Source organism: Mytilus edulis, chromosome 13 (genome assembly GCF_963676685.1).
Source record: "Mytilus edulis chromosome 13, xbMytEdul2.2, whole genome shotgun sequence".
Classification (NCBI taxonomy): Eukaryota; Metazoa; Mollusca; class Bivalvia; order Mytilida; family Mytilidae; genus Mytilus; species Mytilus edulis.
Window position 1 is genome coordinate 22,980,151 of NC_092356.1, and position 27,334 is coordinate 23,007,484.

At 32.3% G+C, this 27,334-nt stretch overlaps 1 protein-coding gene across 1 annotated transcript; it reads right to left on the minus strand.

Annotated features, from left to right (window-relative positions):
- Window positions 1-8,257: 8,257 nt before the first annotated feature.
- On the minus strand, window positions 8,258-27,078 carry LOC139500664 (sialin-like). Its single transcript, XM_071289443.1, has 11 exons — window positions 26,919-27,078; window positions 22,058-22,515; window positions 16,244-16,480; window positions 15,757-15,844; window positions 14,892-14,987; window positions 14,199-14,326; window positions 13,111-13,260; window positions 12,123-12,255; window positions 9,974-10,124; window positions 9,154-9,244; window positions 8,258-8,560 (listed from the first exon to the last, which is right to left on the minus strand). Exons 1-11 carry the CDS (start codon window positions 26,956-26,958, stop codon window positions 8,279-8,281), a joined length of 1,854 nt encoding a protein of 617 aa, XP_071145544.1. The 5' UTR covers window positions 26,959-27,078; the 3' UTR covers window positions 8,258-8,278.
- Between the last annotated feature and the right edge of the window lie 256 nt (window positions 27,079-27,334).

The following is a 27,334-nucleotide window of genomic DNA, read 5'->3' on the forward strand; positions in this document are numbered from 1 at the left end:
AATGAAAAAAGGGGACTGAATTTTCGTGTAACTGTTGTTCGTCTCAAAATTCAAAGTAAAACTTCAACACGGATACAAAGCTCCCACATCTCATGATATGCATATATACATGTATGATCGTATGTGTTTTGTAGTGAAGTCGTTAGAGTTGTGTCCCTTTGTGTAATAATCCATATTTGTCTTGTGATGATATCTGTCTCTGAAATAAACGTGCTATGGAAATATATGTGTTTGTGTTGCTCTTTAAAAGAACATATAACTTTAGCGGTATGGGGGGGGGGGGGGGAGTGTATGTCCCCCCATGTACGTAATACACAGCAAATTGAAAACGGACCAACGCATCAAATTGAGCGGAATCATTTGCTATAAATTTATTATGCCGATAGGTTAGCAGTCTGCAGTAACCTTTCTTGTTTTACCAAAAAACTATGACATATATTAAATAAAATTGAGAAAGTAAATGGTGAATATGTCAAAGCGACAACCACCCGACCATAGAGCAAACAACAGCCGAAGGCAACCAATGGGTCTTCAATGTAGCGAGAATTCCCGCACCCGTAGGTGTCCTTCAGCTGGCCCCTAAAATATGCATAATAGTACAGTGATAATGGACGTCATACTAAACTCCTAATTATACACAAGAAACTAAAATTTAAAATCATATAAGACTAACAAAGGCCAGAGGAAAGGTCATTTGACAAGTTCAACATAACCTAATAAAATATAATTAAAACAAGGAACAAAAGTTTGAAACAAAATCGTCTATATTTTTTAATCGTAGACATTATTCTAACAGGTTGATCTTGAATGGTTATCAAAAAGTTCTATAATAGCTTATTTCATATCCCATTCGTCTCAACTCGGCCGATTCCGTACCCTCATAGAAGGAGAGTAGCGGATTCTACCGAGGATTGTCGAATGTTTCACATCCGTGATTTAAAAACAGATAGTATCAACAATAAAACATTTTTGTTTAATCAACCACATGCAGCATGAGTATATTATCTTGATGCATTTATTAATTATACAACTATAACGCTGCGATCATCCCAATCTGTATATGAACCTACAACAAAAATAAATATCGTAAAGCACATGTATAGTATAATAGTCAATTTTAAATTGTCGACTTACTCTGCAATTCTCACTACATCTATCAAAAAAGGCCGAGTAGTTACGATTGTTCTGAAATATGACATATGTTCATTATATTGGTTCGGTCTTCCCTGTCAATAAAACCGTATGGAAGGTAGTGTTTTGCAAACTGTTTGTTTTATTTCGTTGTTTTTCGTATTTAACATGATGTCTTCGGTTTCTTTGCGACTTGTGAGTGATATTGGTTTTACATTCGGTATCTTTCGCCCTTTTTTTTTTTTTTTTTTTTTTATCAAATCAGTATACATGTACAAACAACTTATTTCTACATTAAACTTACAAGAATGCGAGAAAAAAAATTTCCAAGAAATAATTGAATTGATTAAATTAATGTTACTCGTATTCTAAATCAGCAAGAATATTATAGTTTAATTTCCATACAAACCTCGTACCTTTCACTCTATGGCATACTTATACAGCCACCGTTTCCTGCAGTTACTTTGGATGGGAAAATTCCACAAAGTGTTTCAGCCATATGCAATCCTGGCAGTTGGTTTACCTTACAAGTCGTAATTACTTCTGAAATGTCAAAAGATGGATTTGCACACTGCTCCATGTATAATAAATGATCTGAATTTATATTTGCTCAGATGCATATATATATATTTGTATGCTTTGAACAGGTTTAACTTCATATAGTTATTTCTGTTGCACAGTTAAAATTTAAGTTATTGTTGATAATTTGTACTGCATGTTTCGTAAGAGTGTCTTGCTATGAGCTTCGGATGCCAGCTCTACTAAACATTTTAACCTCCGTTTTGAGGTTATACGATTCTATCAGTATTTTTTCTCTTGGTGTATATGTATTAAAAAAGGAAAGTCAATACATTTAAGTAGGTGTGTCAAAAATACATGTGATCAGTTCAATAATACAATTCTGTGAACAAATATATTATTCAGATAGTTCTTATTAGCATCAGTTTAATGTTTCGAACTGACTCTGGGTCATATAAAAAATTACACGAAGCAGAGCTAAACTAGTTGTGTGAGTATTCAAAGATGCTTTTTTATACCGATCAGTAGTTATTATCACATGTGCGGATTCAGGCGGCAGTGCACCAAGCGCACCCAGCGCATCCAACTTTCTCCTTGAAAAAATTAAACGATGAGAATTAACGTAATTTAAGAGGACTTTTTTGTGTCAAAATATGGTTCTCTTATTCCTAATTCTCAGCAGCACCCCTCCCTTTCCCCAAATCAAATATTTCAAAATTTAACACTATAAGGTATTGGTGAATTATGAATTCGTATTCATAATAGACCAGAATAATGTTTAGAACACCCCCTCCCCCCCAACTGGAAGTTAGATGTTTTTTTCTAACTGGACTTACCTTTACAATCTTCCATACAAGGTGGTATTTTTTTGCCCTGAATGCAAATCGGAACGTGAATTGCGCATGCTATCAATTGGGACCGTGTTCGTTCTATGGTACAAAATTTAATCTGTTCGAGTATGGTGCCCAAATTTATATCTGCAAGTTCCACCGAAGTATGTCCAAGATAGTTTGGAAAGGTTGTTACATTGAATCCATATTTAGCACAGTATTTGCTTTGGATTGTCTGACAAGCTGTGGAATAGAAAAAATGTTAGAATAGTAAGTAATGTTGCCAATATGACAAAAAAATACAGAGTGGACGTCCTTTTTAGTTGAATGTTGTTTTTTTTTAATCTAGTGGGTATAGTATAACCAAGAATTTAAAAATTCATCGAATTACAAATACTCTAAAGGAATGCGTGCCGAATTTCTAAAAACATGAAATTAAATATCCAAGAATATGCCAGTTTTCCTCATACCACGAAAATAGGTAAAACCAAAATCAGAATCCACAGAATTTTAACGACGGTGGTCTCGCGACAGTGTGCACGCCTTGAGTGCAGGAGTGTACGAATTTCCAAATTCGTATCAACCGAAGAGTTTAAAAATAAAGTTTGTTGCCAAAAATAAATACATAAATGAATAAAAGAATGAATACACAAAATTCGAAATTAGTAAATAAACAATGTCATATTATTCAAATAGTAGTTGCATAAAATATGAAGGTCTTGTCGAGGGTTCCTCATTTCTGCATTATGGTCTTTTTTTGCTTTTTTTCTCTACTCTTATTTTATTTTGCCAATTGTCTAATTCTTTTTTATTGTATGCCTTTTTGTCTCTATTATTTAATGTTTACCAAATTTTCTGCGATGTTTCCATGCTTAACAAAATCGGAGACCATCATTTAACCTCAACATCATGTAAATAAGGTTTGTTGATTTTTTAAGGATTTCCCCCTAGATCTACAGATAGGGTATTAAACCGGGATGGTGATTTACGCGCCTATAGCTTCTCAATTCGGTATTTGTTATAATTATTATGAAACACACAATTCTTCTTTTTTTATCAACGATCCCTACTTGACTCAAAATTCTGAATTCGCACCTTGTCAGCTATATATAATACTTATTCATTTTACACGGTTGTCAATTCAAGCAGTAGTCGGGCATAACATTTGCATGTTTTTAAGAGTTAAGTGTAATATAAATTTATGTGTCTGTTCTTGTAAAACTGAACTGTGACTGTATTTGTATAAATTTCGTCTGTACTTGTATTTATTGTGTCTGTTCTTGTATAAATTGCGTCTGTACTTGTATAAATTACGTCGGTACTTGTATGAATTGCGTCTGTACTTGTATAAACTGTTCTGATCTGTACTTGCATAAATTTCACTTTTAGTTTATCATTTGTTTTTGATATTATGAAAGTGATTAACTTTCTTACACCTGCTGTGAGTCAACAAAAATTCAAACCCCTTTGAGATTTACTGACACTTTAGTGAAGGCGTAGGAAAATTCATTTCCATGGCAGTTGCGAATTCAAGATTGGGAGAGAGCGGCTAATATTATACATTACACAATACATTTCGCATATAGTGATATACATGTACTTGAAGGAGCAAAATAGAAAGATAAAACCCTGTTAATTGTATAGAATGTTCAAAAAGTTCTGGTCCGGATACATACAAGTTTTGTCGGGTTTTTTTTTCAATAATGATTTACAATTTTTAGCTAAGCGAATGATTAATCGAAATGATGTAGATTAACTACATGAAACTTATAAGGTATTTTTGGTGAATACAAAAATAAAATAAAAATACGGATGAAATACTAAAACGAATAAATAATTCTAAATTCAATTTATCTAAATTCAAAGTACATCACATGTAATGAAAAAAAAAGTATGATATTGAAGCAATCGTCAATAAAAAGTATAAATTGATATCTTAATAGTTTTAAAGTTTATTACCGAAAAAACAATACTTACTTGGTGGAGCTAAACCCGGAAAACCCGTTAAACCAGGCGAACCATGCATACCAGTCGATCCACCGAAACCTGGTATCCTAAAGCAGGTAACCAAAACACAGGAAATTGAAAAAATCAGAATTGAAGATACCACCATTAAAGCCATTTCTATCGCAAGATACTAATTTTGTCAAGAATAATAACCTATTGTTTTATAATAGACAAAACAACTATTAAATGAGGCAACCAAAGGATTTTTGGTAAGTTACGATTCCCTTGTGGATCTTTCGGCAACTGACCAATTTGCATACATTTTAATTTCTAAAAATAGAAATTTATTAGATTTTTTTTTTATATATATATAATATAAACTGAAAATGAATATCTATATTGTTCTTTATATAAAACTTATGTGAAGAATCCTTAAGTGACCTATTACAAAGAATAACTTATACAATATCTCGAGGCAATGGTCAACAATAACTATATGTATAGGCCAAGTAAAATAAATTCATTTGATTTACTGTAAATCTTACTATTCACCGATCTATGATTTTGATTTGAAACTCTATGTTGAATTTATTTTTCTTCTAATTTTGAACGGAAACAAACTATTTTTTTTTTGAAAAGCTGAGTTTCAAAAAATTAAATAATAAAAAAAATCATTCCCTACAAAATTAAAATATATTGTAGCATTTTGCCTGCGGTAACTAATTGACGTCAATTGTCCATTTGTGTACATATGTTTAGTCTGGAAGTTTAAGTTCGGACATACATATGTATATGGCCATTGACGTCATTTTGGTCTCCGATATATATCATTTTGCCTCTTTTTTGGAAAGGGGGAAAGGGAGGGGTCGTTTGTTTTGTGTTATTTTTTTTTTTTTTTGTATTTCAAAATTGAAAAAGACAGCATTTTAATGTTTTTCTTTTAGAATACCGGAGAAAATATTTTTAAAAAATCCTGTTTCTATCAGAAATTTCAATGGAAAATATCCAAACAAACAAAAATCAATTTGGCGTAAACTGACCGGTTCAAAACCTGGACATGTACTTTTATGTTAAGACAATATATCAACTTATTATGTTCAATCGTTGACACATGAGATGAGCTTCTTAGCAATAAAACGTCTTTTGCTAGACAAATATAGTTTGGACGAGGTCGATCAAGGTCATTGATCAAAGTCTATTCAACTTCGGACAAGGGGGAGGGGTGGTTCTTGGGGCAATTTAATTGTTCCGAGTTATGTCAAAGAACAACATTTTATTTTCGAAAAGACAAAGGAAACAAATAGTGGTATGCAGAAATTAAATATAATTAATTAAGGTATATGATGAGAGTTTATGGAACCTGATAGGAGTGTAGTTTCTGGTTTCTAATTTTTCGTAGTATTCGGACCCGTATGCGGATCGGAACTGAAACTTCCGGGAAGTTTGTAGTAGTATAGTATAGCGATCACATTTGATACTGTATCCAAATGTACTATCTTTTATTTCCTTAATATTGTTCATGTTATGGTCATCCTATTGGTAACTGCATTTGCAGGTGTGTTTTTGTTTTATTGTGCGTCTTAAAATTTATTTAGGCAAAGAGCTGTAATATGTGTTCACACAAGACTTGTTTAGTCCTGCTACATTTTGCACTATAGTGCCTAACAATTGCAAGATTGTGTGAGGGAATTCGATGTTTGCTATACCACTGTTTATTTCAACGCACTTTATGACAATACTTCTGTACCAATCGAAATGAAAATTTTTGCAGTGTTTAGAGAAATGATTTTACTTTGTAGTAACGTATTGTTTTGGAAACATGTTATGTTTTAAAAGGACAAATTTTCCTTATAAAATCAATAATTATGTGGACTTTTGATGCCCAAACTTTGTATGGCCTTAAATACATAAATGAAAGATCCAAAAACTGTACTAATACAGAACGACATGTTTATGAAATTATAGCAAAACTTTTGGTTGACAAATTTTTATTCGTTGTTGCAAAAATATAAATTTTGAATATCTTACATTTTCTCCATACTCAGTTTACCCCTATTACTTATTATAATGTAGACCAGTCATTGTTTGATATTGAATATTACGCAATTTGATTGGGTTAAGTTATTACTAGTTTACGTTCAAACTGTTAATGCTTTACATACATAAAATTGAGAATGGAAATTGTTAGTATTAGCTTTATTTAAAGTAAGTTCAACAGGATAAATTTCATTAATATACATACTGAAGTCGTCATTATTGAGAGCCAAAATATCATCCATGACTATTTACTAAAATCAGAACGTGCATGAATGTGACAATAACTAAAATGACCTTCGAACTGGACACTGGATGAGTCCATGTTATGTTTTATCAATGAAAGTATGGTATGAAAGGTAACAATTGCCAATTCTCCTATTTTCACAAAATGTTTCAAATACACAGTAGATAGATTGTTCTTTAATAGTCAATTGCAGAGAAAAACAGAAAAAGTTTACAAATAAGCTTAAGACGTTTTATTTCAATCAACAAGTCATTTTTCGGAAAGAAATGCCAAAATACACTTCACAAACGGCTACGCCAGGTAAAATTATTATTTATCTTACAAAAAAACAACATTTTTCAGTCTCATAGGAACATGCTAATTACAATTAATAAGGTAGTCATTAAATAAAGTCAAAATATGTCCGATCTACCTTTTTTTGGAGCAAAAAAGTCAATACGATCGTCATAAGGTCAATTTCGTCTACCTCACAAAATCTTGTTAGGCACTACAACCATAATTTGTCGATAACTTTTTGTATTTGTTCCTCCTTTTAATGATGACCTCGGTGATGTTTTGATTTGTTGTATTGTATTTAAGACAATTCCTTTTATTTTTTGTGTACATTTAATTCATTGTAGTTAGTAAAAATCATATGTTGAAAAATAAAAACAAAACTAATTTGTTACATGTCATATAATTGTTTTCAATAGTTTAAAACAGAACATAGGGGTAATATGCACAATTTTGCATATTATCTTGAACATTAATATAAAATTCTAGACGCTAACAGGGACAGAACATTGAGATGTATCTTCCATTTACTTTAATGTTGATACAGAAAAAAAAACTGTCATTGTAGGGCCCTTATTATTGTGCGTTTTACCTTGACATTTTAAAGCTTATGCAGGCAAAAGGGGGATATTTGTGTTCACATAAATCTTCCACATTGTGTGCATGTACAAATCAAGCTATTATTATATAGAACAAGGGTTGTTCGTAGTTGCTTGTATACTTCTTTATATACGTACATTTATTTTGAATGGACCCTCACGGCTTTTATGTGCTGTTGTACTGTTTTGGTAATTCCTGTTTTAATGTAAAATGTAAATAATGATATGCTTAATAGTGAAACAATGATTGATTGATTGATTGATTGATTGATATTTCCTTAACGTCCAGTAGCAAATATGTCATGCATATTCAGGACGAAAAATTCACTACTAATAATAGATTGGTCATATTAAAAAGGCCGTCCAGGATGGAGGCCAAGGAAATATCTATGAAATGCTACCGGACAATTATGGTACGTTTGATAGTAAGTTAGCCTTGCAATATTCCACCTACGGATCTTCAAAGTTCTTATCGTGCAGAGGGCATTGCACTCTTTCTCTACACGAGCCATCGGATTTAACGTCCTCATTGGCATGACGTGGTTGCGTCCTTAAGCATCCCGCACATTCAAACGGACGCCCTTCTTGTTACAAAACAAAACAATCTAGCTTTATTTTTTAGATTTATTCATAGAGTATATATTCAATATGTAATATAATTAAATAAATAAATAATATTTAAAACAAAGGAATAAAAATCAAAGAGTGTAAGTATAAGAGTTTGTTGTCCTATAAACTACTGGACATTCCGAAATTGAATATACTATCTGTTTATTTGTTGGTGACAACGATGAACATTTTCCGGAAATTGTCTGTAAACCTGAATTGCAAGTATCAATATTTTCTTCTTGGGATACTGTTATTTTGACGTCATTGTCTTCACATGAATTAGCGTTTCCAAGTAAGGCATAAATTATAGCACCAATAATATAAACAACACCAATTGAAATAAAAACATATATCCATTCTTCTCTGCTCCCCTGAAAATAATAAAAATATTTAATTTTCAACTGTACGTTAAGGTTAAATTGATTGATTGTTGGTTGGTTGGTTAACATCCAGTGGCAAACATTTCATGCAAGTTCAGGATGATATTATATTAGATGTCTTCTATGGGATAAAAAGAAGAATAATAAGATACAGCTGACTATGGGGTGTGTGCTTTGCCAATGGTTGCAGACCTACAGTGACCTTGAGTTGTTCATTTCTGTGTCATTTGGTCTACCCCCGGAGAGTTGTCTCATTGGCAATCATATCACATCTTCTTTTTTTTATTCAGCTGGACAATAAACAATAATAATGTAATATGGATTCATTTGTTTCGTGGGTATCAATTTTCGAAAATTGAGGAAAACTTTTCGTGGATATTAATCTTTGCATTCAAAGCCTCTAGAAAATTTGCAATTCGTTAAACACATGAATTCGTGGTTCGCTTGTTTCCACAAAATCCACGAAAATTGGTACCGAACGAATAAGAAAGAATCAAAAGTTTACTAATTCAGCAGAATTAGCGCCATTGTGATTACACACAATTAAAGTACCTATTTTTTTTATATATATAATTACGACTAACCTCTTTAATCATCTGTCCGATAATAATAGGAGCAGTAATTTGGCCTATTCCATTCATTGCAAAGGCTACACCAGAAATTGTAGATACATGACTGAAAAAAAGGAAAATTTAATGTTTAGCTTTATTTGCATCCGCTATTATTCTTTACAGCTTGGATTTCTACCATCTGGTGTTAACACTTGTGCTCAGTTTGTAGTTTTTCCGTTCGGCGTTCACAATTGTGCTACGCTTTCGCACAGCCCAGATTATTAACAGTTTTGGCACAATCCAGACATAGATTACCTTAGCCGTATTTGGCTCAACTTTTGGGAATTTTGGGTTTTAAATGCTCTTCAGCGTTTTACTTGATTGGCTTTCTAACTTTTTGTTTTCTGAGTATCACTGTTGAGTCTTATGATGACGAAACGAGCGTTTGGTGTATCAAATTATAATATAAATAAGAAGATGTGGTATGATTGCCAATGAGACAACTATCAACAAAAGACCAAAATGACACAGACATTAACAACTATAGGTCACCAAAGCCCATACCGCATAGTCAGCTATAAAAGGCCCCGATAAGACAATGTAAAAAAACAAATATGTAACACATAAACAAACGACAACCACTGAATTACAGGCTCCTGACTTGGGACAGGCACATACATAAACAATGTGGCAGGGTTAAAAGGTTATAAGCCTGGTACCTAAGAAATGATAACTGTTTGTATGCTTTTGGAGTCGGATAGTTTTGGTTAACATAGTTTGTTGTACTGTGTGGTAGTGTTTGTCGATCCTTTTTTTGTAATATGAGATAGTCTCAACATATAAATATACCTACCTAGGGAATATTTCCAGGATATTTGCATAAGAACCAGACATAGTCCCTCCCAAAGCCATCGATGAAAATGTTATTAACATAACTGCTGAAAAGCTATCTCCTTCAGATAAAAAGCTGACGGGTATAATCATAGCTGCTCCCAGAATTCCAGCTGAAAATAAAACAAATAGAATTTGTTAATGAAGTATATATATATGCTTGGCAATAAGTACCAATCAGTACTTCTTTTGTTGTCTTTGTAATGCATTATCTGTTTTGTCAAGTTTGTGAGGCAAACTATCGATAGCTTCATGACTTGTGCTAAAAGTGATAGCTTTACGATAGTGCTAAAAGTGATAGCTTTACGACATGTGCCAAAAAGTGGTGCAGAACCAGTTTACCTTTCTGTATCATTCAGGCGCGTAGCTCCCTATACGCTAACACGCAGTTGCGTGCACATCGATTCGGCATGCCAAAAAAAAATGGCAAAATAAAAATTTATAGATTGAATGTTAAAGGAAACTCCTATGTTGTCACTTTTTAAATTGATGAAATATCATTAAATAACGGCATTTGGTTTCAAAATAAAAGTGTTATTGGAGATTATGACAAAATCGGACAGTAACTTGTATCTTTTACAAGATTTGAATTTGTAATACTCAGTCTATGTAGTTTTTGGAGCACATTTTACAGTTTACGGTTCATCAGTTTGGAATGAGATGTACCAATCGGCATTAGAATTATCAGAACCCTTCGATATCGTTGAAAATATGCCGAGGCGATGTGGTCGACAGACTACCAGAGCCAATCACCCTGCAAACACGCCAAAACAGTATTGGAAAGTCTCATTATTTTTTGCGTATGTTGAAAACAAATGTACGATCAACAATGAACGACGACAGTTACTAGCATTACTGCATATTCATCGAGCAGATTTTGGACAATTTTGAGTAAATTCTGTATCACAAATATGTGAATTTTAATGTGCGTATTGTTATGCGTTTACTTTTCTGCATTGGCTAGAGGTATAGGGGGAGGGTTGATATCTCACAAACATGTTTAACCCGCCGCATTTTTGCGCCTGTCCCAAGTCAGGAGCCTCTGGCCTTTGTTAGTCTTGTATTATTTTAACTTTTAGTTTCTTGTGTACAATTTGGAGTTTAGTATGGCGTTCATTATCACTAAACTAGTATATATTTGTTTAGGGGCCAGCTGAAGGACACCTCCGGGTTCGGGAATTTCTCGTTGCATTGAACACTTGTTGGTGACCTTCTGCTGTTGTCTGCTCTGTGGTCGGGTTGTTGTCTCTTTGGCACATTCCCCATTTCCATTCTCAATTTTGTTGTTTATGTATTACTCTATTCAGAAGATTTATTAATAGTTTTACATTCATAAATTTTTTATAAGTCCTATCTACATATAAGTCCTCTTTTAACCGTCCTATGACCGAAAACCGAAAAAGAAAACATTTTTCTGCATAAAAAGGTCCCAAAAATTTTTCGACTCGCTCCGCTCGGCAGAAGTTGCTTGCACATTGTTTCTTTCTAGCTACGCCCCTGTCATTTATTTGTACCATTTTTGATTTTTATGTAAGGGTTCGTGTTTTTTTAGGGTTGAAGATAAACGGTTCTTATAGCTGTATTGTTTTTGTATTTTTTTCATTTGCCATGATGATTACTACGTTATACGTACTGTAGTATTTGAGAACGCCTCCAGTGGTTTCTTGGCGCACTACGAAGTTTGTTTGTTTGTTTGTTTTTTATTTTCGCTGTTTTTATTTTTGTTGCATCTCGATTTTGGACATGGTATTGTCAGTTTCTTCTCAACTTTTCCTTTTTTTAAATATTTTTTTATAATTTGCCGGCTCACAACAAAGTAAAGTTCAAAATTTGATTTGGATATGTCTAAGTATTTGCTTCTATGTTGAAGTCCGTACCTTGACTTATAATGGTTTACTCTAAAATTTGTAGATTATTAAGTGGATTGAGACTTGTCAATCCTACCGCATCTTCCTATATCTTTTTGCTTCTAAGTTTGTATGTAAGAGCGTTTTATTTACATATGAGTTTCAATCATTGAAACCATGTATGCTGTCTTCCTATAAATGATATCATAGAATAGGGTATTGAACATTTTATTTTTCCAAATAAAAGGTTTATTATAGACTTACCCCCACATTGGTTAATTTTTCTCATTGTTGTATGTTTAAACTTATTTCTATTCAATAGGTAATCTGTCAATCTTCCAATAAGGATAATTGAAAATGCTCTCCCAAGAAACGGCAGGGACGAAAATAATCCATTCTGAAATATATAAATTTGAAAAATTATGTTTTTAAGGTTGTTGGGCAACTAACAAAATACACAAAAAAGAAAAACACATTAAGAAGTTTATTTTATAAGAGAGTTTTTTTGGATTTATAAATCCTTTCGAATATATAACTATATAAAGGTAAAAGCCAGATACTCGATTTTCTGTTGAAAGAGAGATAACTGGTATTCAATCAGGGTGGAGATTAAAGCAAATTGATTGGACATTTCCGTTCAATTTGTGCGAAAATCTTGAATATATCAAACAAATTTCGAATGGCATACCGTAAATATTGAGCCTTTTTTTGTGTGTATACAATTTTGTGTGTAAATATCAAATATGACTTTCATTGTGCATGGTAGCATCTATTTTGTGTATGTAAAAGATGCAATTATACCTTCGCTCCTCGTTAGGACAAGACCCCAATAAACAATAAAGGGAACCTGTAGAAAAACAGAGGAAGTACATGTTGTATAAAACAAGAACTAACTCGGTTGTGAAAGTCCTTAGTTGCTTGATAATGTTTACTATCGCTATTTTACGATTTTTTCCTTTGATCTTACAGACTGATAACTTCCTTTCTCAAAACAGTAGAGTGATCTGAAAAAGTATCGCTAGAAAATTAGAGTGCACGCGCCGAGGTCAATGAAATTACCGACGTCGTCATTATGTAAAATAGCGATAACAAGTTATCTTTGGTCATCACAACTCGATTGTTTTTTTTTCACTTCTGTCGTACCGGCTCAAGCGAGAAAATCAATCTCGTTGAGATGACCAACGATTATTTATAAAAAGTACAAAAAAGACTTTTTAAGGGACCGCTATTATTTAAACAAAGCTAGCATTACCTGTCTTATGTCGTATTTCAGAACATCATTCATATATTTTGGAAGGAAAGAAAACACAACTGTCATTCCCCATGCCACTGTAAACATCCCCATAATCATGGCAAATACTGGACCGGAAGTAAATATTTTAAACCATGGAGTCGATGTGTGCTAAAAACATTATAATTTATTATTAATAAACATATTAAAAAGAAGATGTGGTATAATTGCCAGTGAGACAAATCTCCACAATAGACCAAATGACAAAATGACACAGAAATTAACAACTATAGGTCACGTCTATTAATGAAGTGAAATTTGAAAATAAAATAAATCCTAAACTTGTGTAAATCAATATTCGGTGCTTATCTGAAGTAGATTTTAGGCGTAATAGTCGTAGTAGTTTTATTTTGGTGCCTGTATGAACTAATAAAACACTAATAATTCTTTTAGACCGTAAAACGACACATTACGAATAGTCAATACACGTACGTATACAAATGGTATTGCATAAACATTTCATAAGTTGCATACTAAATCTGTTTACGACATCTTACTTTTTGGAACATTGATTGGTGTTTTACATATGTCTCCGACTCACAAGGAACGAAAACACATCATGAGTTAATATATGAAGGGCAGTATCGAAGATAATTTTAAGAGTATTTAATAAGACATTAGCGTCTTGCACTTTTAACATTAGTTAGTCACCACGAATTTTTTTAATCTAACTACTGATACATTTGTACTTAGTAATCATTAAGGTACATTTTGTGATAAATAACAGTTGCAATTCGTAACACGACGGGTGCCACATGTAGAGTAGGATCTGCTTACCCTTCCGATGCACCTGAGATCACCCTCAGTTTTTGGAGGAGTCCGTGTTGATTAGTCTTTAGATGTCTATGCTATGTCGTGTGTACTATTATTTGTTTATTTGTCTTTTTCTTTTTTAGCCATGACATTGTCAGTTTATTTTCGATCTATGAGTTTGAATGTCCCTCTGGTTAGTGGTTTTTTTCGTACCTCTTTTGCAACATCATTTTTTTTTTAATTTTTGCAAATACTAACAGGTGAGAAATGTCGATTTTGTAATATAAATATAATACCTTGCTAACTTCAGATGAACGTTCTGACATTATGTACTTCAATTCACGCTTTGAAATAAAAGAATTTTCCTCTGGCAAGTCAGTGAAAAAGAAGAGCCAAACTACACACCACAATATTGAAATAGCACCTACAAAATGAAAACATTATAAAGATATGGTTTTGTTTTTTTAGCACTGTCTATTTTAGGTGTATCATTTATATTCTTTTTTTTTTTTAGATTTAATGTATAATATACTGACAAACAAGGGTACGAACTATCTAGTTTGAAGGATTGAAAGGCCTTGGCACAAATATTTAAATAACCATTTTTGTTTTATAAAAGAAAACGTATATACTAATATATGACACATTTAATTTGCAAAACACTCATTTGCCAATCCCAAACCGCCTCGCCTCTCATTAGGACTACAGTGTCATGTTTATGTTGTCGAAAAGTGCAGGATTACAAGGGATTCAATAAATTCATTACTTTTCTATTGTTATTATTCAATATATTTTGCATTTTGATTTAAAAAAAACATGAGATTTTCAATATCCAATGTGACTGGCGAAATCACAATAAAATAATCATTTTCTAATGTCTGATTATTTTTATCTGAAATGAGTCATCGATTTTTAGAGTCTATTCAAATCCTGTGATTTTTGATTTTTTTTTTTTTTTAGATTTAACAATTATAATAAAATTTTCTCACCAAAAACATAAAATATAAGAGGCCACCCATGATGATTCCATAATGTACACAGCCATCCAGAAACTGTAAAAGCCACGATGACACCAATGTCCAATCCTGTTGAAGAATGATAAATTCATATAATTACATTAGATGTATGTTTCATTATGATACTTTATTTTGATTGGCTAACTGCACATCACGTGTTATTCCGTAAGCAATTGCATTGCTCAATAAAACTTTTCATTCGTGATAACACGTGGTCCCACAATAAAGTGCACAGGTAAATTAAATAAAACAATAATAAAATTCGTGTTTTCATGATCATTGCTAAAAAAAATGTAATTATAAGTATTGAATGCTTCTTTTTGTAACTTCATAGGGTTGTAAAAGCGTTGACCGTGCGCACATTTTTAGTATGAAGCGCTTCCGCGCTTCATACAAAATGTACTTCGGTCAACGCTTTTACACCCCAATGAAGTTACAAAAAGAAGTATTCAATTCTTAAATAGAGGCTTTAAGTGTCTTTCTTTCTTTCTTTAGTACTTTCCGACTTTTTCTGTTAAAATGATAATGACACTGTTAATGTCATCATTGATGATAAAAAAAACAAAAAAAAAAACTTCCAAATATTTATTATATTATCTATATGTTTCTGATGAATATTTTATATCTTATACCACATAGGTGCATTAGTTTTTAAAAGTTCATTTTTTACCTTGTAAAGAGCTAAGCTAAGAGTGTATTATGATGAAACACCCGTTTTTAGAATTATAAAAAAAGTATAAAAAAAAATATGAGCTACTGTAGTTTATTTGAATAAAGTCAATAGAATGGAGCTCTCCGAGATCAGATAAAAGTTTATCAAATTAAATTGTATACTTACCGGAAAACGTAAACGAAATAAGTTGGCTTCGTTCTTGTTTCGGAGCCCAACGAGACCATAAATGTGAATACATAGGCAGACAACCTGACTGTAAAACAACAACAAAACACAATTCACCAGTTTTCACAATAAGAATTCATTATGATTTAAAAAAGATTTTTTGGTTCGTCAAATCATCTTATTTAAAATATTTTTCACACATGTGATGGTGTAGTGCTACTTAACCGTTCTGGAAACTCCGTGTTTGATCTTAGTTTTTAGTGGAAAATGAAACGCGCAATCTTACAAAAACGTCTTCTGCGTAATCTGTTTTTGTTTTTTGTTGTTTTTACTTTGTTGTTTGCTTTTGTTTTTTTTCTTCTCTCTTAAAGTTTTCTGTTTAACTATCTAGGAGAGATTCTGATTCCTCTTTTTGATATATCTTAATCTATTTTCATTATTTTTTTATGTTTCGTTTGCATTCATAAGTATACATTTGTATACATACCCCGAAAAATCCCTGGGCACTCCTGATTATAATCACGCCCCATGCACCATAGTGTGCCACAAAAGGCGTTGAGATCAGCAAACACGATGATAAAAAAACGTACACCGTCATTGGCCCTCGCACACCATAATGGCGACATAACATCCCGGATATCAATGGCGAGATAATTTGTCCATAAAAATAGGACGACAGGATGACTCCTTCCATTTCGGATGTCCAGTTATATTCTTTATATATCTAAAAAAAAAAAAAAGAATGACAAATGTGTTGAGATAAAAAATTAGACATTTGATAATTGAAATCAAAATTAATCTATAAATGTATATGCTTTCTATAACTGAAAGTAAGGTCACATTTTAAATTGTTTTTATTTTCACGAGGGACTATCTTTGGAGCTATACGAAGACCCATTTTCAGAAAGTTTATTTCTTTTATGGCCAATTTGCGATGTTCCTCAATCACTGTTATAAGAATTGAGAACTAGAGGCTCTAAAGAGCCTGTGTCGCTCACCTTGGTCTATGTGCATATTAAACAAAGGACACAAATGGATTCATGACAAAATTGTATTTTGGTGATGGTGATGTGTTTGAAGTTCTTACTTTACTGAACATTCTTGCTTCTTACAATTATATCTATAATGAACTTTGCCCATTAGTAACAGAGAAAAATATTTGGTAAAAATTTACATAAATTTACCAAATTAATGAAAATTGTTAAAAATTGACTATAAAGGGCAATAACTCCTTAAGGGGTCAATTGACCATTTAGGTCATGTGGACTTATTTGTAGATCTTACTTTGATGAACATTATCGCTGTCTACAGTTTATCGCTATCTATAATAGTATTCAAGATAATAACCAAAAACAGCAAAATTTCTTTAAAAATTACCAATTGGAGGGCAGCAACCCAACATCCGGTTGTCCAATTCATTTGAATATTTCAGGGCAGATATATAACTTGATTAACAATTTAACTCCTTGTCAGATTTCCTCTAAATGATTTGGGTTTCAGAGTTATAAGCAAAAAACTACATTTTACCCCTGTTCTATTTTTAGCCGTGGTGGCCATCATGGTTGGATGGCCAGGTCATCGGACACATTTTTCAAACAAGGTACATTAAAGATGATTGTTGCCAAGTTTGAATTAATTTGGCCCAGTAGTTTCAGAGGAGAAGATTTTTGTAAAAGATAACTAAGATTTACGAAAAATGGTTAAAAATTGACTATAAAGGGCAATAACTCCTAAAGGGGTCAACTGACCATTTCGGTCATGTTGACTTATTTGTAAATCTTACTTTGATGAACATTATTGCTGTTTACAGTTTATCTCTATCTATAATAATATTCAAGATAATAACCAAAAACGGCAAAAATTTCCTCAAAATTACCAATTCAGGGGCAGCAACCCAACAACAGGTTGACCGATTCATCTGAAAATTTCAGGGCAGATAGATCTTGACCTGATAAACATTTTTACTCCGTGTCAGATTTCCTCTAAAAGTTTTGGTTTTTGAGTTATAAGCCAAAAACTGCATTTTACCCCTATGTTCTATTTTTAGCCGTGGCGGCCATCTTGGTTGGTTGACTGTGTCACGCCACACATTTTTTAAACTAGATACCCCAAAGATGATTGTGGCCAAGTTTGGATTAATTTGGCACAGTAGTTTCAGAGGAGAAGATTTTTGTAAAAGATTACTTATATTTATGAAAAATGGTTAAAAATTGACTATAAAGGGCAATAACTCCTAAAGGGGTCAACTGACCATTTTGGTCATGTTGACTTATTTGTAAATCTAACTTTGCCGAACATTATTGCTGTTTACAGTTTATCTCTATCTATAATAATATTCAAGATAATAACCAACTAGAGGCTCTAAAGAGCCTGTGTCGCTCACCTTGGTCTTGTGCATATTAAATAATGGACACAGATAAATTCATGACATAATTGTGTTTTGGTGATAGTGATGTGTTTGTAGATCTTACTTTACTGAACATTCTTGTTGCTACAAATATCTCTTGTCTATAATGAACTTGGCCCAGTAATTACAGTGGAAAATATTTTCTACAAATTTACAAAAATTTATGAAAAATGTTAAAAATTAACTATAAAGGGCAATAACTCCTTAAGGGGTCAATTGACTATTTTGGTCATGTAAACTTATTTGTAGATCTTATTTTGCTGAACGTTAATGCTGTATACAGTTTATCTCTATCTATAATAATATTCAAGATAATAACAAAAATGGCAAAATTTCCTTAAAATTACCAATTAAGGACAGTAACCTAACAACGTGTTGTCCGATCCATGTGAAAACATCAGGGCAGATAGATCTTGACCTGATAAACAATTAAACCCTGTCAGATTTTCTCTTAATGCTTCGGTTTTTGAGTTATAAGTCATTTTACACCTATGTTCTATTATTAGCCGTGGCAGCCATTTTGGTTGATTGGCCAGGTCACGCCACACATTTTTTAAACAAATTACCCCAATGATGATTGTGGCAAAGCTTAGTTTAATTTGGCCCAGTAGTTTCAGAGAAGAAGATTTTTGTAAAAGATTACTAAGATTTACGAAAAAATGGTTAAAAATTGACTATAAAGGGCAATAACTCCTTCAGGGGTCAACTGACCATTTTGGTCATGCTGACTTATTTGTAAATCTTACTTTGCTGAACATTAATGCTGTTTACCGTTTATCTCTATCTATAATAATATTCAAGATAATAACCAAAAACAGCAAAATTTCCTTAAAATTACCAATTCAGGGGCAGCAACCCAACAACAGGTTATCCGATTCATCTGAAAATTTCAGGACAGGTAGATCTTGACCTGATAAACACTTTTACCGCATGTCAGATTTGCTCTAAATGCTTTGGTTTTTGAGTTATAAGCCAAAAACTGCATTTTACCCCTATGTTCTATTTTTAGCCATGGCGGCCATCTTGGTTGGTTGGCCGGGTCACGCCGCACATTTTTTAAACTAGATATCCCAAAGATGATTGTGGCCAAGTATGGATTAATTTGGCCCAGTAGTTTCAGAGGAGAAGATTTTTGTAAAAGATTACTAAGATTTACGAAAAATGGTTAAAAATTGACTATAAAGGTCAATAACTCCTAAAGGGGTCAACTGACCATTTTGGTCATGTTGACTTATTTGTAAATCTTACTTTGCTGAACATTATTGCTATTTACAGTTTATCTCTATCTATTATTATATTCAAGATAATAACCAAAAACGGTGAAATTTCCTTAAAATGACCAATTCAGGGGCAGCAACCCAACAACAGGTTGTCCGATTCATCTGAAAATTTCAGGGCAGATAGATCTTGACCTGATAAACAATTTTACCCTGTCAGATTTGCTCTAAATGCTTTGGTTTCAGAGATATGAGCCAAAATCTATATTTTACCCCTATGTTCTATTTTTAGCCGTGGCGGCCATCTTGGTTGGTTGGCCGGGTCACGCCACACATTTTTTAAACTAGATACCCCAATGATGATTTTGGTCAAGTTTGGTTAAATTTGGCCCAGTAGTTTCAGAGGAGAAGATTTTTGTAAAAGTTAACGACGACGGACGACGGACGACGACGGACGACGACGGACGCCGGACGCAAAGTGATGGGAATAGCTCACTTGGCCCTTCGGGCCAGGTGAGCTAAAAACAGCAAAATTTCCTCAAAATGACCAATTCAGGGGCAGCAACCCAACAACGGGTTGACCGATTCATCTGAAAATTTCAGGGCAGATAGATCTTGACCTGATAAACATATTTACCCCTTGTCAGATTTCCTCTTAATGCTTTGGTTTTTGAGTTATAAGCCAAAAACTGCATTTTACCCCTATGTTCTATTTTTAGCCGTGGCGGCCATCTTGGTTGGTTGACCGGGTCACGCCACACATTTTGTAAACTAGATACCCGAATGATGATTGTGGCCAAGTTTGGTTCAATTTGGCCCAGTAGTTTCAGAGAAGAAGATTTTTGTAAAAGTTAACGACGACGGACGACGGACGACAGACGACGGACGACGACGACGACGGACGACGACGACGACGGACGCCGGACGCAAAGTGATGGGAAAAGCTCACTTGGCCCTTCGGGCCAGGTGAGCTAAAAAGGAACTGATTCTAAACAAAAGTTTGGGATATTTTGTTGTTTCAGAGAGTATAATTTAGTCGATCATAAAACCATATGGTTATTTAATCTGCAGTTAAAATCGCCGTGAAAGTTCATGAAATACTTGCCACTGGAAGTTAAGCGATACAAAAAACAAATAAACAGTACAGATGTTATAATGTCAAATATATTCTATACAAACACTGTCTATTTCAATGTTTTTACTGCTTATGCGCCCGTTTCCTTTCATATTCTTAGAACGATCCGAGCAAGTATGAAATATTTGCCACTAGACGTTTTCAAAGTAACCAATAATCAATCTTATAAACAGGTAAAGAAAGTCATACCAAATTAATTTATTGAAGTTAGCGTATCATTAAAAATTTTGATTAGCATATTGTTTTCCTATGTGGTATTGTCGGATGTAAGCTTGTCATATTAGTTCAGGTTTTAAAAAGGAAAAATACAGAGCGTCATGTTCCTTCTTCGACTAAATACCATCAAGTGCGTTTCTCAAAAATTAAAGTCAATATGACAAACTTGAAAAGGTGTGCATTTCCTGATTTGACTTGTTATTTCCAACTAAACTTTCTGTAGTGACGAAGTTGACATTAAAAATCATAAAATACCACCAAAACCACCAGCTGTTGAAAGACTTCAATGACACGGAAACATACAAGTAAAAAAGGAAGAATTAATGCAATTGAAAGAGAAAAAACTAAAAGGACATGTCCAAGCATGCACTGAGCAATTTCAAGTCAAATTCAGAAAAATAAACCTTGTCATAGAGCAAAAAACTAAAGACATATAAGTATGAATAAAAAATTTAAAAAAAATAAAGACATAAGTATGAATAAAAAAAAAAGTACAAGACGCAAACAACTTTCAAAGATACATTTCAGTCAGGTTTTCCCCCGTTAAAATATGTTCTTCTTGCATTATAACACAGTGACTGTTAATTTACCCGTTTTTCTCGAACTCTACAGACAATTTTGTGTTAATTCTTTATTTGAAATTGTTGATACTCGTGTGCTGTTCATTTATTTAGTTTTTTCCCAAATTGCACAACTATAATGTACATGCATTTAGTCCGTACTTTTGTACATGTTACACTATAGTTAAAACAGATACATTGGGTGTCTGATGCCAAACTTAAATATATTTAACATAATATAAACATAATTTTCATTCTGATTATCAATGGTCACAAGTTCATGCACTGTCACGATATAGAAGCTCTTTAATAACATAAGTTCCAAGTAGAAGAAATATTCTCCAATATTATTTCCATTGAAACTTATATTACAGTATTTGTGTTCCTTACGGAATAAAGGTACAGAATATTTGTTCCATCAGGAACAGATATTATGACATTGTTTATGAAAATTTTTCCAGTGGAACTTTTGTTAGGCGGAACACATTATATAATCGTTGACAGCACTAGGATATATTCATTTTATATTGTGTCTGTTTTGTTATGTGACAACCATTTTGTTTCTTTGCTTTAATATTTACTCAGTCATTGATATTTATTATACTACCACACATGTACATTGACTTGGATATTTTACTCTGATATCTTTTAAATTACTACACATGACTTTGATATTTATCATGATATCTTTTAATCTCATACTTATGGCTTTGATAATCTGATATTTATTAAACTACCAACACTTTACTCAAAACTTTATACTTACTTGACTTGTAACTGTCCCATTTGTGGTGACGTTCATCACAACTTCTTTTGTCATACAGACTATTGCTACACTGATACAGTTTCTATGGGCTATTTGCATGATGAGACCCGAGAGGGCCAGAAAGGCAACTCTCCATCTACAAGAAACGTATTTTTCTAGAACGCACCGTTCATTGTTCTGATTGGTCGAGGTATGTTCTTCCGGATTAGTATCCTCTCCAAATTTTTCATGAAATGAACTACTTCTGTTGAATACTGACGTTTGGGTTGAAATGTCACCATAACTTATGCACTTTATAGGTTTAATCTGTTTGATGCTAATTTTCTCTATCCTTTTGTGTTTTATTTGTAGAAGACATTTGTGTGTAGTACAGTCGTCGTAGCTTGGTGGTGGTGTAATATTTTCTAGCACTTCCGATTTTTGCTCAGCTGGAACTTGCAAGTACAATTCTTTCAATCCTGAATGACAATGAAAATGAAGCAATTATATCAACTATGTGTTATGCAGTAGTATATATTTATACATATATAATGAGGATATATATGGTGTCTTAGTTTCTGTGTATTCCTTAAAATGTAAAGAGATATAAGAAGATGTGGTATGAGTACAAAGTACGGTCTTCAACATGGAGTCTTAGCTCACATCGAACAGCAAGCAATAAAGCGTCCAAATCTTGACTAGTGGAAAACCATTCAAACGACAAAACCAACGGTCTAATCTATATAAAAAACGAGAAATATTAAGTCTTATAAACCACATTAACAAACGACAACTACTGAACATCAGATTCCTGATTTTGGACAGGTGCAAACAAATGCAGCGGGTTTAAACGTTTTAATATAGGTACTAACCTCCACCTTGATCTGAAACAATAGTGTAACATCACAACATAGAAAGACACAGTCACTATAAAATATCAATCAAACGGTATATGAACACTAGTGAACATTCACTGATCAAATAGATTTTATCTATAATACAATGCAAATACAAAATCAATAACATAAGGGGTAAATAAATAAAGGCAACAGTAGTATACCGCTGTGATATGTTAAACAGTTTAAAAAAAACACAATTACCTCGAACATAGAGCCGTCAGATACAATAATAATCACAGATAAATGACAATAATTTTTGGTAAGGTTTACAGTTTAAGATAAAGTAAAATTTGAGAATTGAAATGGAGAATGTGTCAAAGAGACAACAACCCGACCATAGTTTAAGATAAAGACATGTTTTATTATCTAGACCCCGTTTGCACTAGCAAACATAATCGACCTTTTCTGATCGACCTTAAAATGATCAATATTTTGTCTAATGTAAATAATACAGATCGAAAGTTTGTCTTATGTAAACGATAAAGATCGATATTTTGTCTTATGTTAACTAAAAAGATCGATATTTTGTCTAATGTAAACGGTATAGATGGATATTCAAATCAGACTTAGAATGTACACCTTCAGAGGTGGTTTTAAAAAAAGGTCGATTTTTATGAATCGATTATCTACAAGTGCAAACGTTTAGATCGATCATTCTTATACTGATGTCTTTTTTTGTATATCCGTTTGGATATTTGCCTTTCGATTTTTTACTCATATTTTTCATTTATTTGAAAGAACAGTTATAACTTAGGAAAAACAAATCCATTTTTTTTTAAGTCATTCATCTAAATAGAAAAATAGACAAATCCTATTTCTTTGCTGCAAATTCCTTATCTTCAAACGAAATGTCCTTTCTTTTATACATGTTATACGTCTTATCATATTTCTTTGTTTAATGACTTATAACATGTGAATCAAACAGATAATTGATAACTACATAAGCAGTTCCAATGAACCAGCTATTACCTGATCATATTCTATTTCTAATTTTTTGTTAACGAAAAATAAGGTAACTAGGTCAGACCTATTCTTTTTATGTTGCAGTGTTAACGCACTAGATTGTGAAAGATCTATCACGAATCACGATCGATCGATCTTGTTTGTGCAAATGTGAACGCGAACTGGTCTGTTTAAGATATATTGAAATATATATATAAAGATTGTATACATTTAAAACAAGATCTGAAAAAACTCTTAAACATTTTCGTGCATAATTTTTCCATTTCAAATTTATGTTACAAGATAATTTCTTTATTCTGATCATCGTTCATTTCTTTGATCAGTAAATTATAACTACATAATAAATACATTATTCTATTTTTCTACATAGTCATTTTTACTAGTAAAACTTTGCATCCCAGAATTCAATATTCTTTTTCAAAACGCTTATATAAACCAATTAACGTTTAAAAGGAAAAAAAAAGGCTTCATCATCAAACTCGATGTTAAAAACAGTAATTTGCACTTGTAGCAAAAATTAATGAATACAATTAAGAAAATTTGATCACTGACCTGGAAAGTGGGAAATAATAATGAGAAGTGAAAAAAGAACCAAACAATTGAAGAGTAGAGAATAATAGAATGAAAAAGTGTACAGAATAATTGTAGAAAATAAAAGAATTAGGTTTAACACTCCTATTTAGATATATTACCGAAGCACCGAATAAATAAACCTTATTTAATTATTAATAAATAAACCTTTAAGTTATATAATTATTACAGAAAAAAGAAAAAAATATTTTCATTTCCCAATCCAGATCTTCTTCTACACATGCACATACTGTTTAATATGTTTAATATGTCTTTTATTATTTTTTTATGATGTATTGTAAACTCATTTTGTTGATTTATGTGATTTGCCAGTGCTGTAAAAAATAAAAACAACTTGTGTATGTTTTTGCCTTGTTTTCAAATACGATTTTAATGCAGAGCCTTCGTCCACGCTTACATGAACATGTTTAATTTGAATCATTCTTATCGGGATACTCTTTTTTTGCCGCAAAATGATATATCCCTTTGCAAAACTAGAGGCACCCTGAATTTCTTTATTGACATAGTAGTTATTCCAATATAACGTTGTAGCGATGTCACATACTCTTTATTTATAAATCATTTGAATTAGAATGGCACTCATAGGTCTTAGACTCTTCACAATGTTTAATTACCAGGAAATAACTTTGATTGGGAATACAAAATATGGAGTGTAACATTTTCCGAATCAAATGGTTTCATATCTGGTATGATGGGAGCTCACATTGCCCAAACATTTGTGATGTTGCATGCTTCGATCGCTGGTATCTTTAATTTCTATCTTGTGCATGCGACTCATTTCCCCCCTGTTTAAGTCATATTGCCTACCCTATTCAACACTATGGTGAGGTAATGACATTTCATAGATGTGATCCTTTTTTAAGTAAAACTTAGAAATTATTGCAAGGTTTTAATTAATCCAAATAATGCAATTGAGTGAGTCTCGATTTGATAAGCATTTGCATTCTGATATCTGATGCATATACTTGTAGGCTGTTGTCACCGAAATCGCAAAATATAATTTCCCATTTTTGTTAATTCACCAAAAATCTCAATGATTAATGCACGCAATATTTTCTGAATTTACAGTATTATAATAGCAAAAAACGGATACGGGGTATACATCCAAGACATAAATTTAGTGTGATTTTAGCCAAAAAAAACCCCTACAAAATGCAAAGGGACAGCGCTTTTATTGGTGTTATTCATTTCAAAGTTGTATTTTGACCTTGAACGCAGATAAAACAAACTATCACCTAACAGCAAGAGTAACACGAACCATAGAACCGGTTTAAAACAAAATTCTTCACAAATTGAAGATCACGCCACAAATGTAAAATTGATTGAACAAAATAAAGCCATGGAGATATATCAATAAAAGAAATCTGACAAAGAAATCGAACACGTACTGTCATAATAAGGCCGGAAAATCACACGGAAGCGTGCAAAAACAATACAAACAGTTAGACAACCACAGGGCATATTGAGATATATGTTAGAAGTATATAACGTACGTTTGTATAATTCGGTCGACTAGATAAGATGTTACACAAGTCACAACCCTTTAACTAGGACCCATTCAAAAAGAACGTAAAAAAGAGGAGCAGCTTAAAAACAAAATAGAATCCACAAATGTCAAACTATGTAACATAGTTTTATGTTTGTAATGTAGGTATCAAACGTGATGTAAAGGACTCTGTATCCTTGTAGAACCATTTTTTGACTGATAATTTTTAATAATACAAAAATGTATGCAAGAATTTTAAAACTGAAGGCATATATTGTCTGTTACAATGTACTCAAGATATGAAGTACCTGGTTTAGTGTATTCAAAGATCCCAAAACCAGTAACCTGTCTGATGTGTAAATAACAACATATTGACCGCGTTCGCAATATTTTTTTTAGTGCAATTTAATGAAGAAAGTAATTGGGAAGGGGAACACGTAAAGGTAGTGTGAATCTTAACATTTTATTACACAAACGTGCAATTGATTGAGAAAATGATGTAGCATTAATCACAGAAGTTATCTCAAGAATAAATACGCCATAACCATGATTACCTTAAATAAAAAAGCATAAGAGCATACACCTCAAGGGGTAGACTATTATTGTTGATACCGCTTTAAATTGACACTGCTAAAATGTGTTGCTTTGAAAAGATTGTTTCGAAAAGAGTGTTTTAATTTTCAAACGCAGAGAGTATTTTTTTGTTACAGATATTTTTTAATCTTAATATTCTAGTTTGGATAAAATAGCTTTTGCGTATTTAGAAAGATATAAATAAATATAAACATCGTTAGCTGTAAAGTTTTTTGGGTTTGAGCGTAGCTTTTGAAGGTATTAAAATCCAGAAAGAAATTTGGATGCTTTAAATTTATAAAGCCTAATTTAAATTCATTATCCGTTATTTCATAAATATGATGTAATAGTTCATATTATAATTATTTACCTTTTAAGTTATTATCACTAGGAACTGCCGATATATGCATTGTTAAGTACGTTCCATAAAAATATTCCTAAATATGCATGCTCCTATATTTGGTTAAGTTTATTTATATGAACATGATCTAAGTATGCGCAGGATATGTCGTTGTCCATTCCGACATCTGTTTCCTTTTTTTTTCTATTTTATAACCCTAATTTGTCTTATATGATGTAACGGAAAAAACGAAAACTAATCATTCTTTTATATTCTCAGGTATAATTATATCTTTTTAGTCAAGCCACTAAGTGCACTGCAATTTGCATGTAATTATATTCAAACAACTTTTATAGATAGGAAATAAGATTTATTTATTTTGTAAAAAATAGAATCAATTTCTTTGATGTATAATAAACTGTTGATAAACAATAACATGAAGGTTT

Coding starts and splice junctions, on each gene's coding strand:
- LOC139500664 (XM_071289443.1), bottom strand. CDS start 26,958: ATGCATATATCGGCAGTTCCTAGTGATAATAACTTAAAAG. Junction 9,245..9,973: donor ATCCTGGAAATATTCCCTAG/GTAGGTATATTT, acceptor CCTTTTTTTCAG/TCATGTATCTACAATTTCTG. Junction 8,561..9,153: donor TCGGACAGATGATTAAAGAG/GTTAGTCGTAAT, acceptor TATTATTTTCAG/GGGAGCAGAGAAGAATGGAT.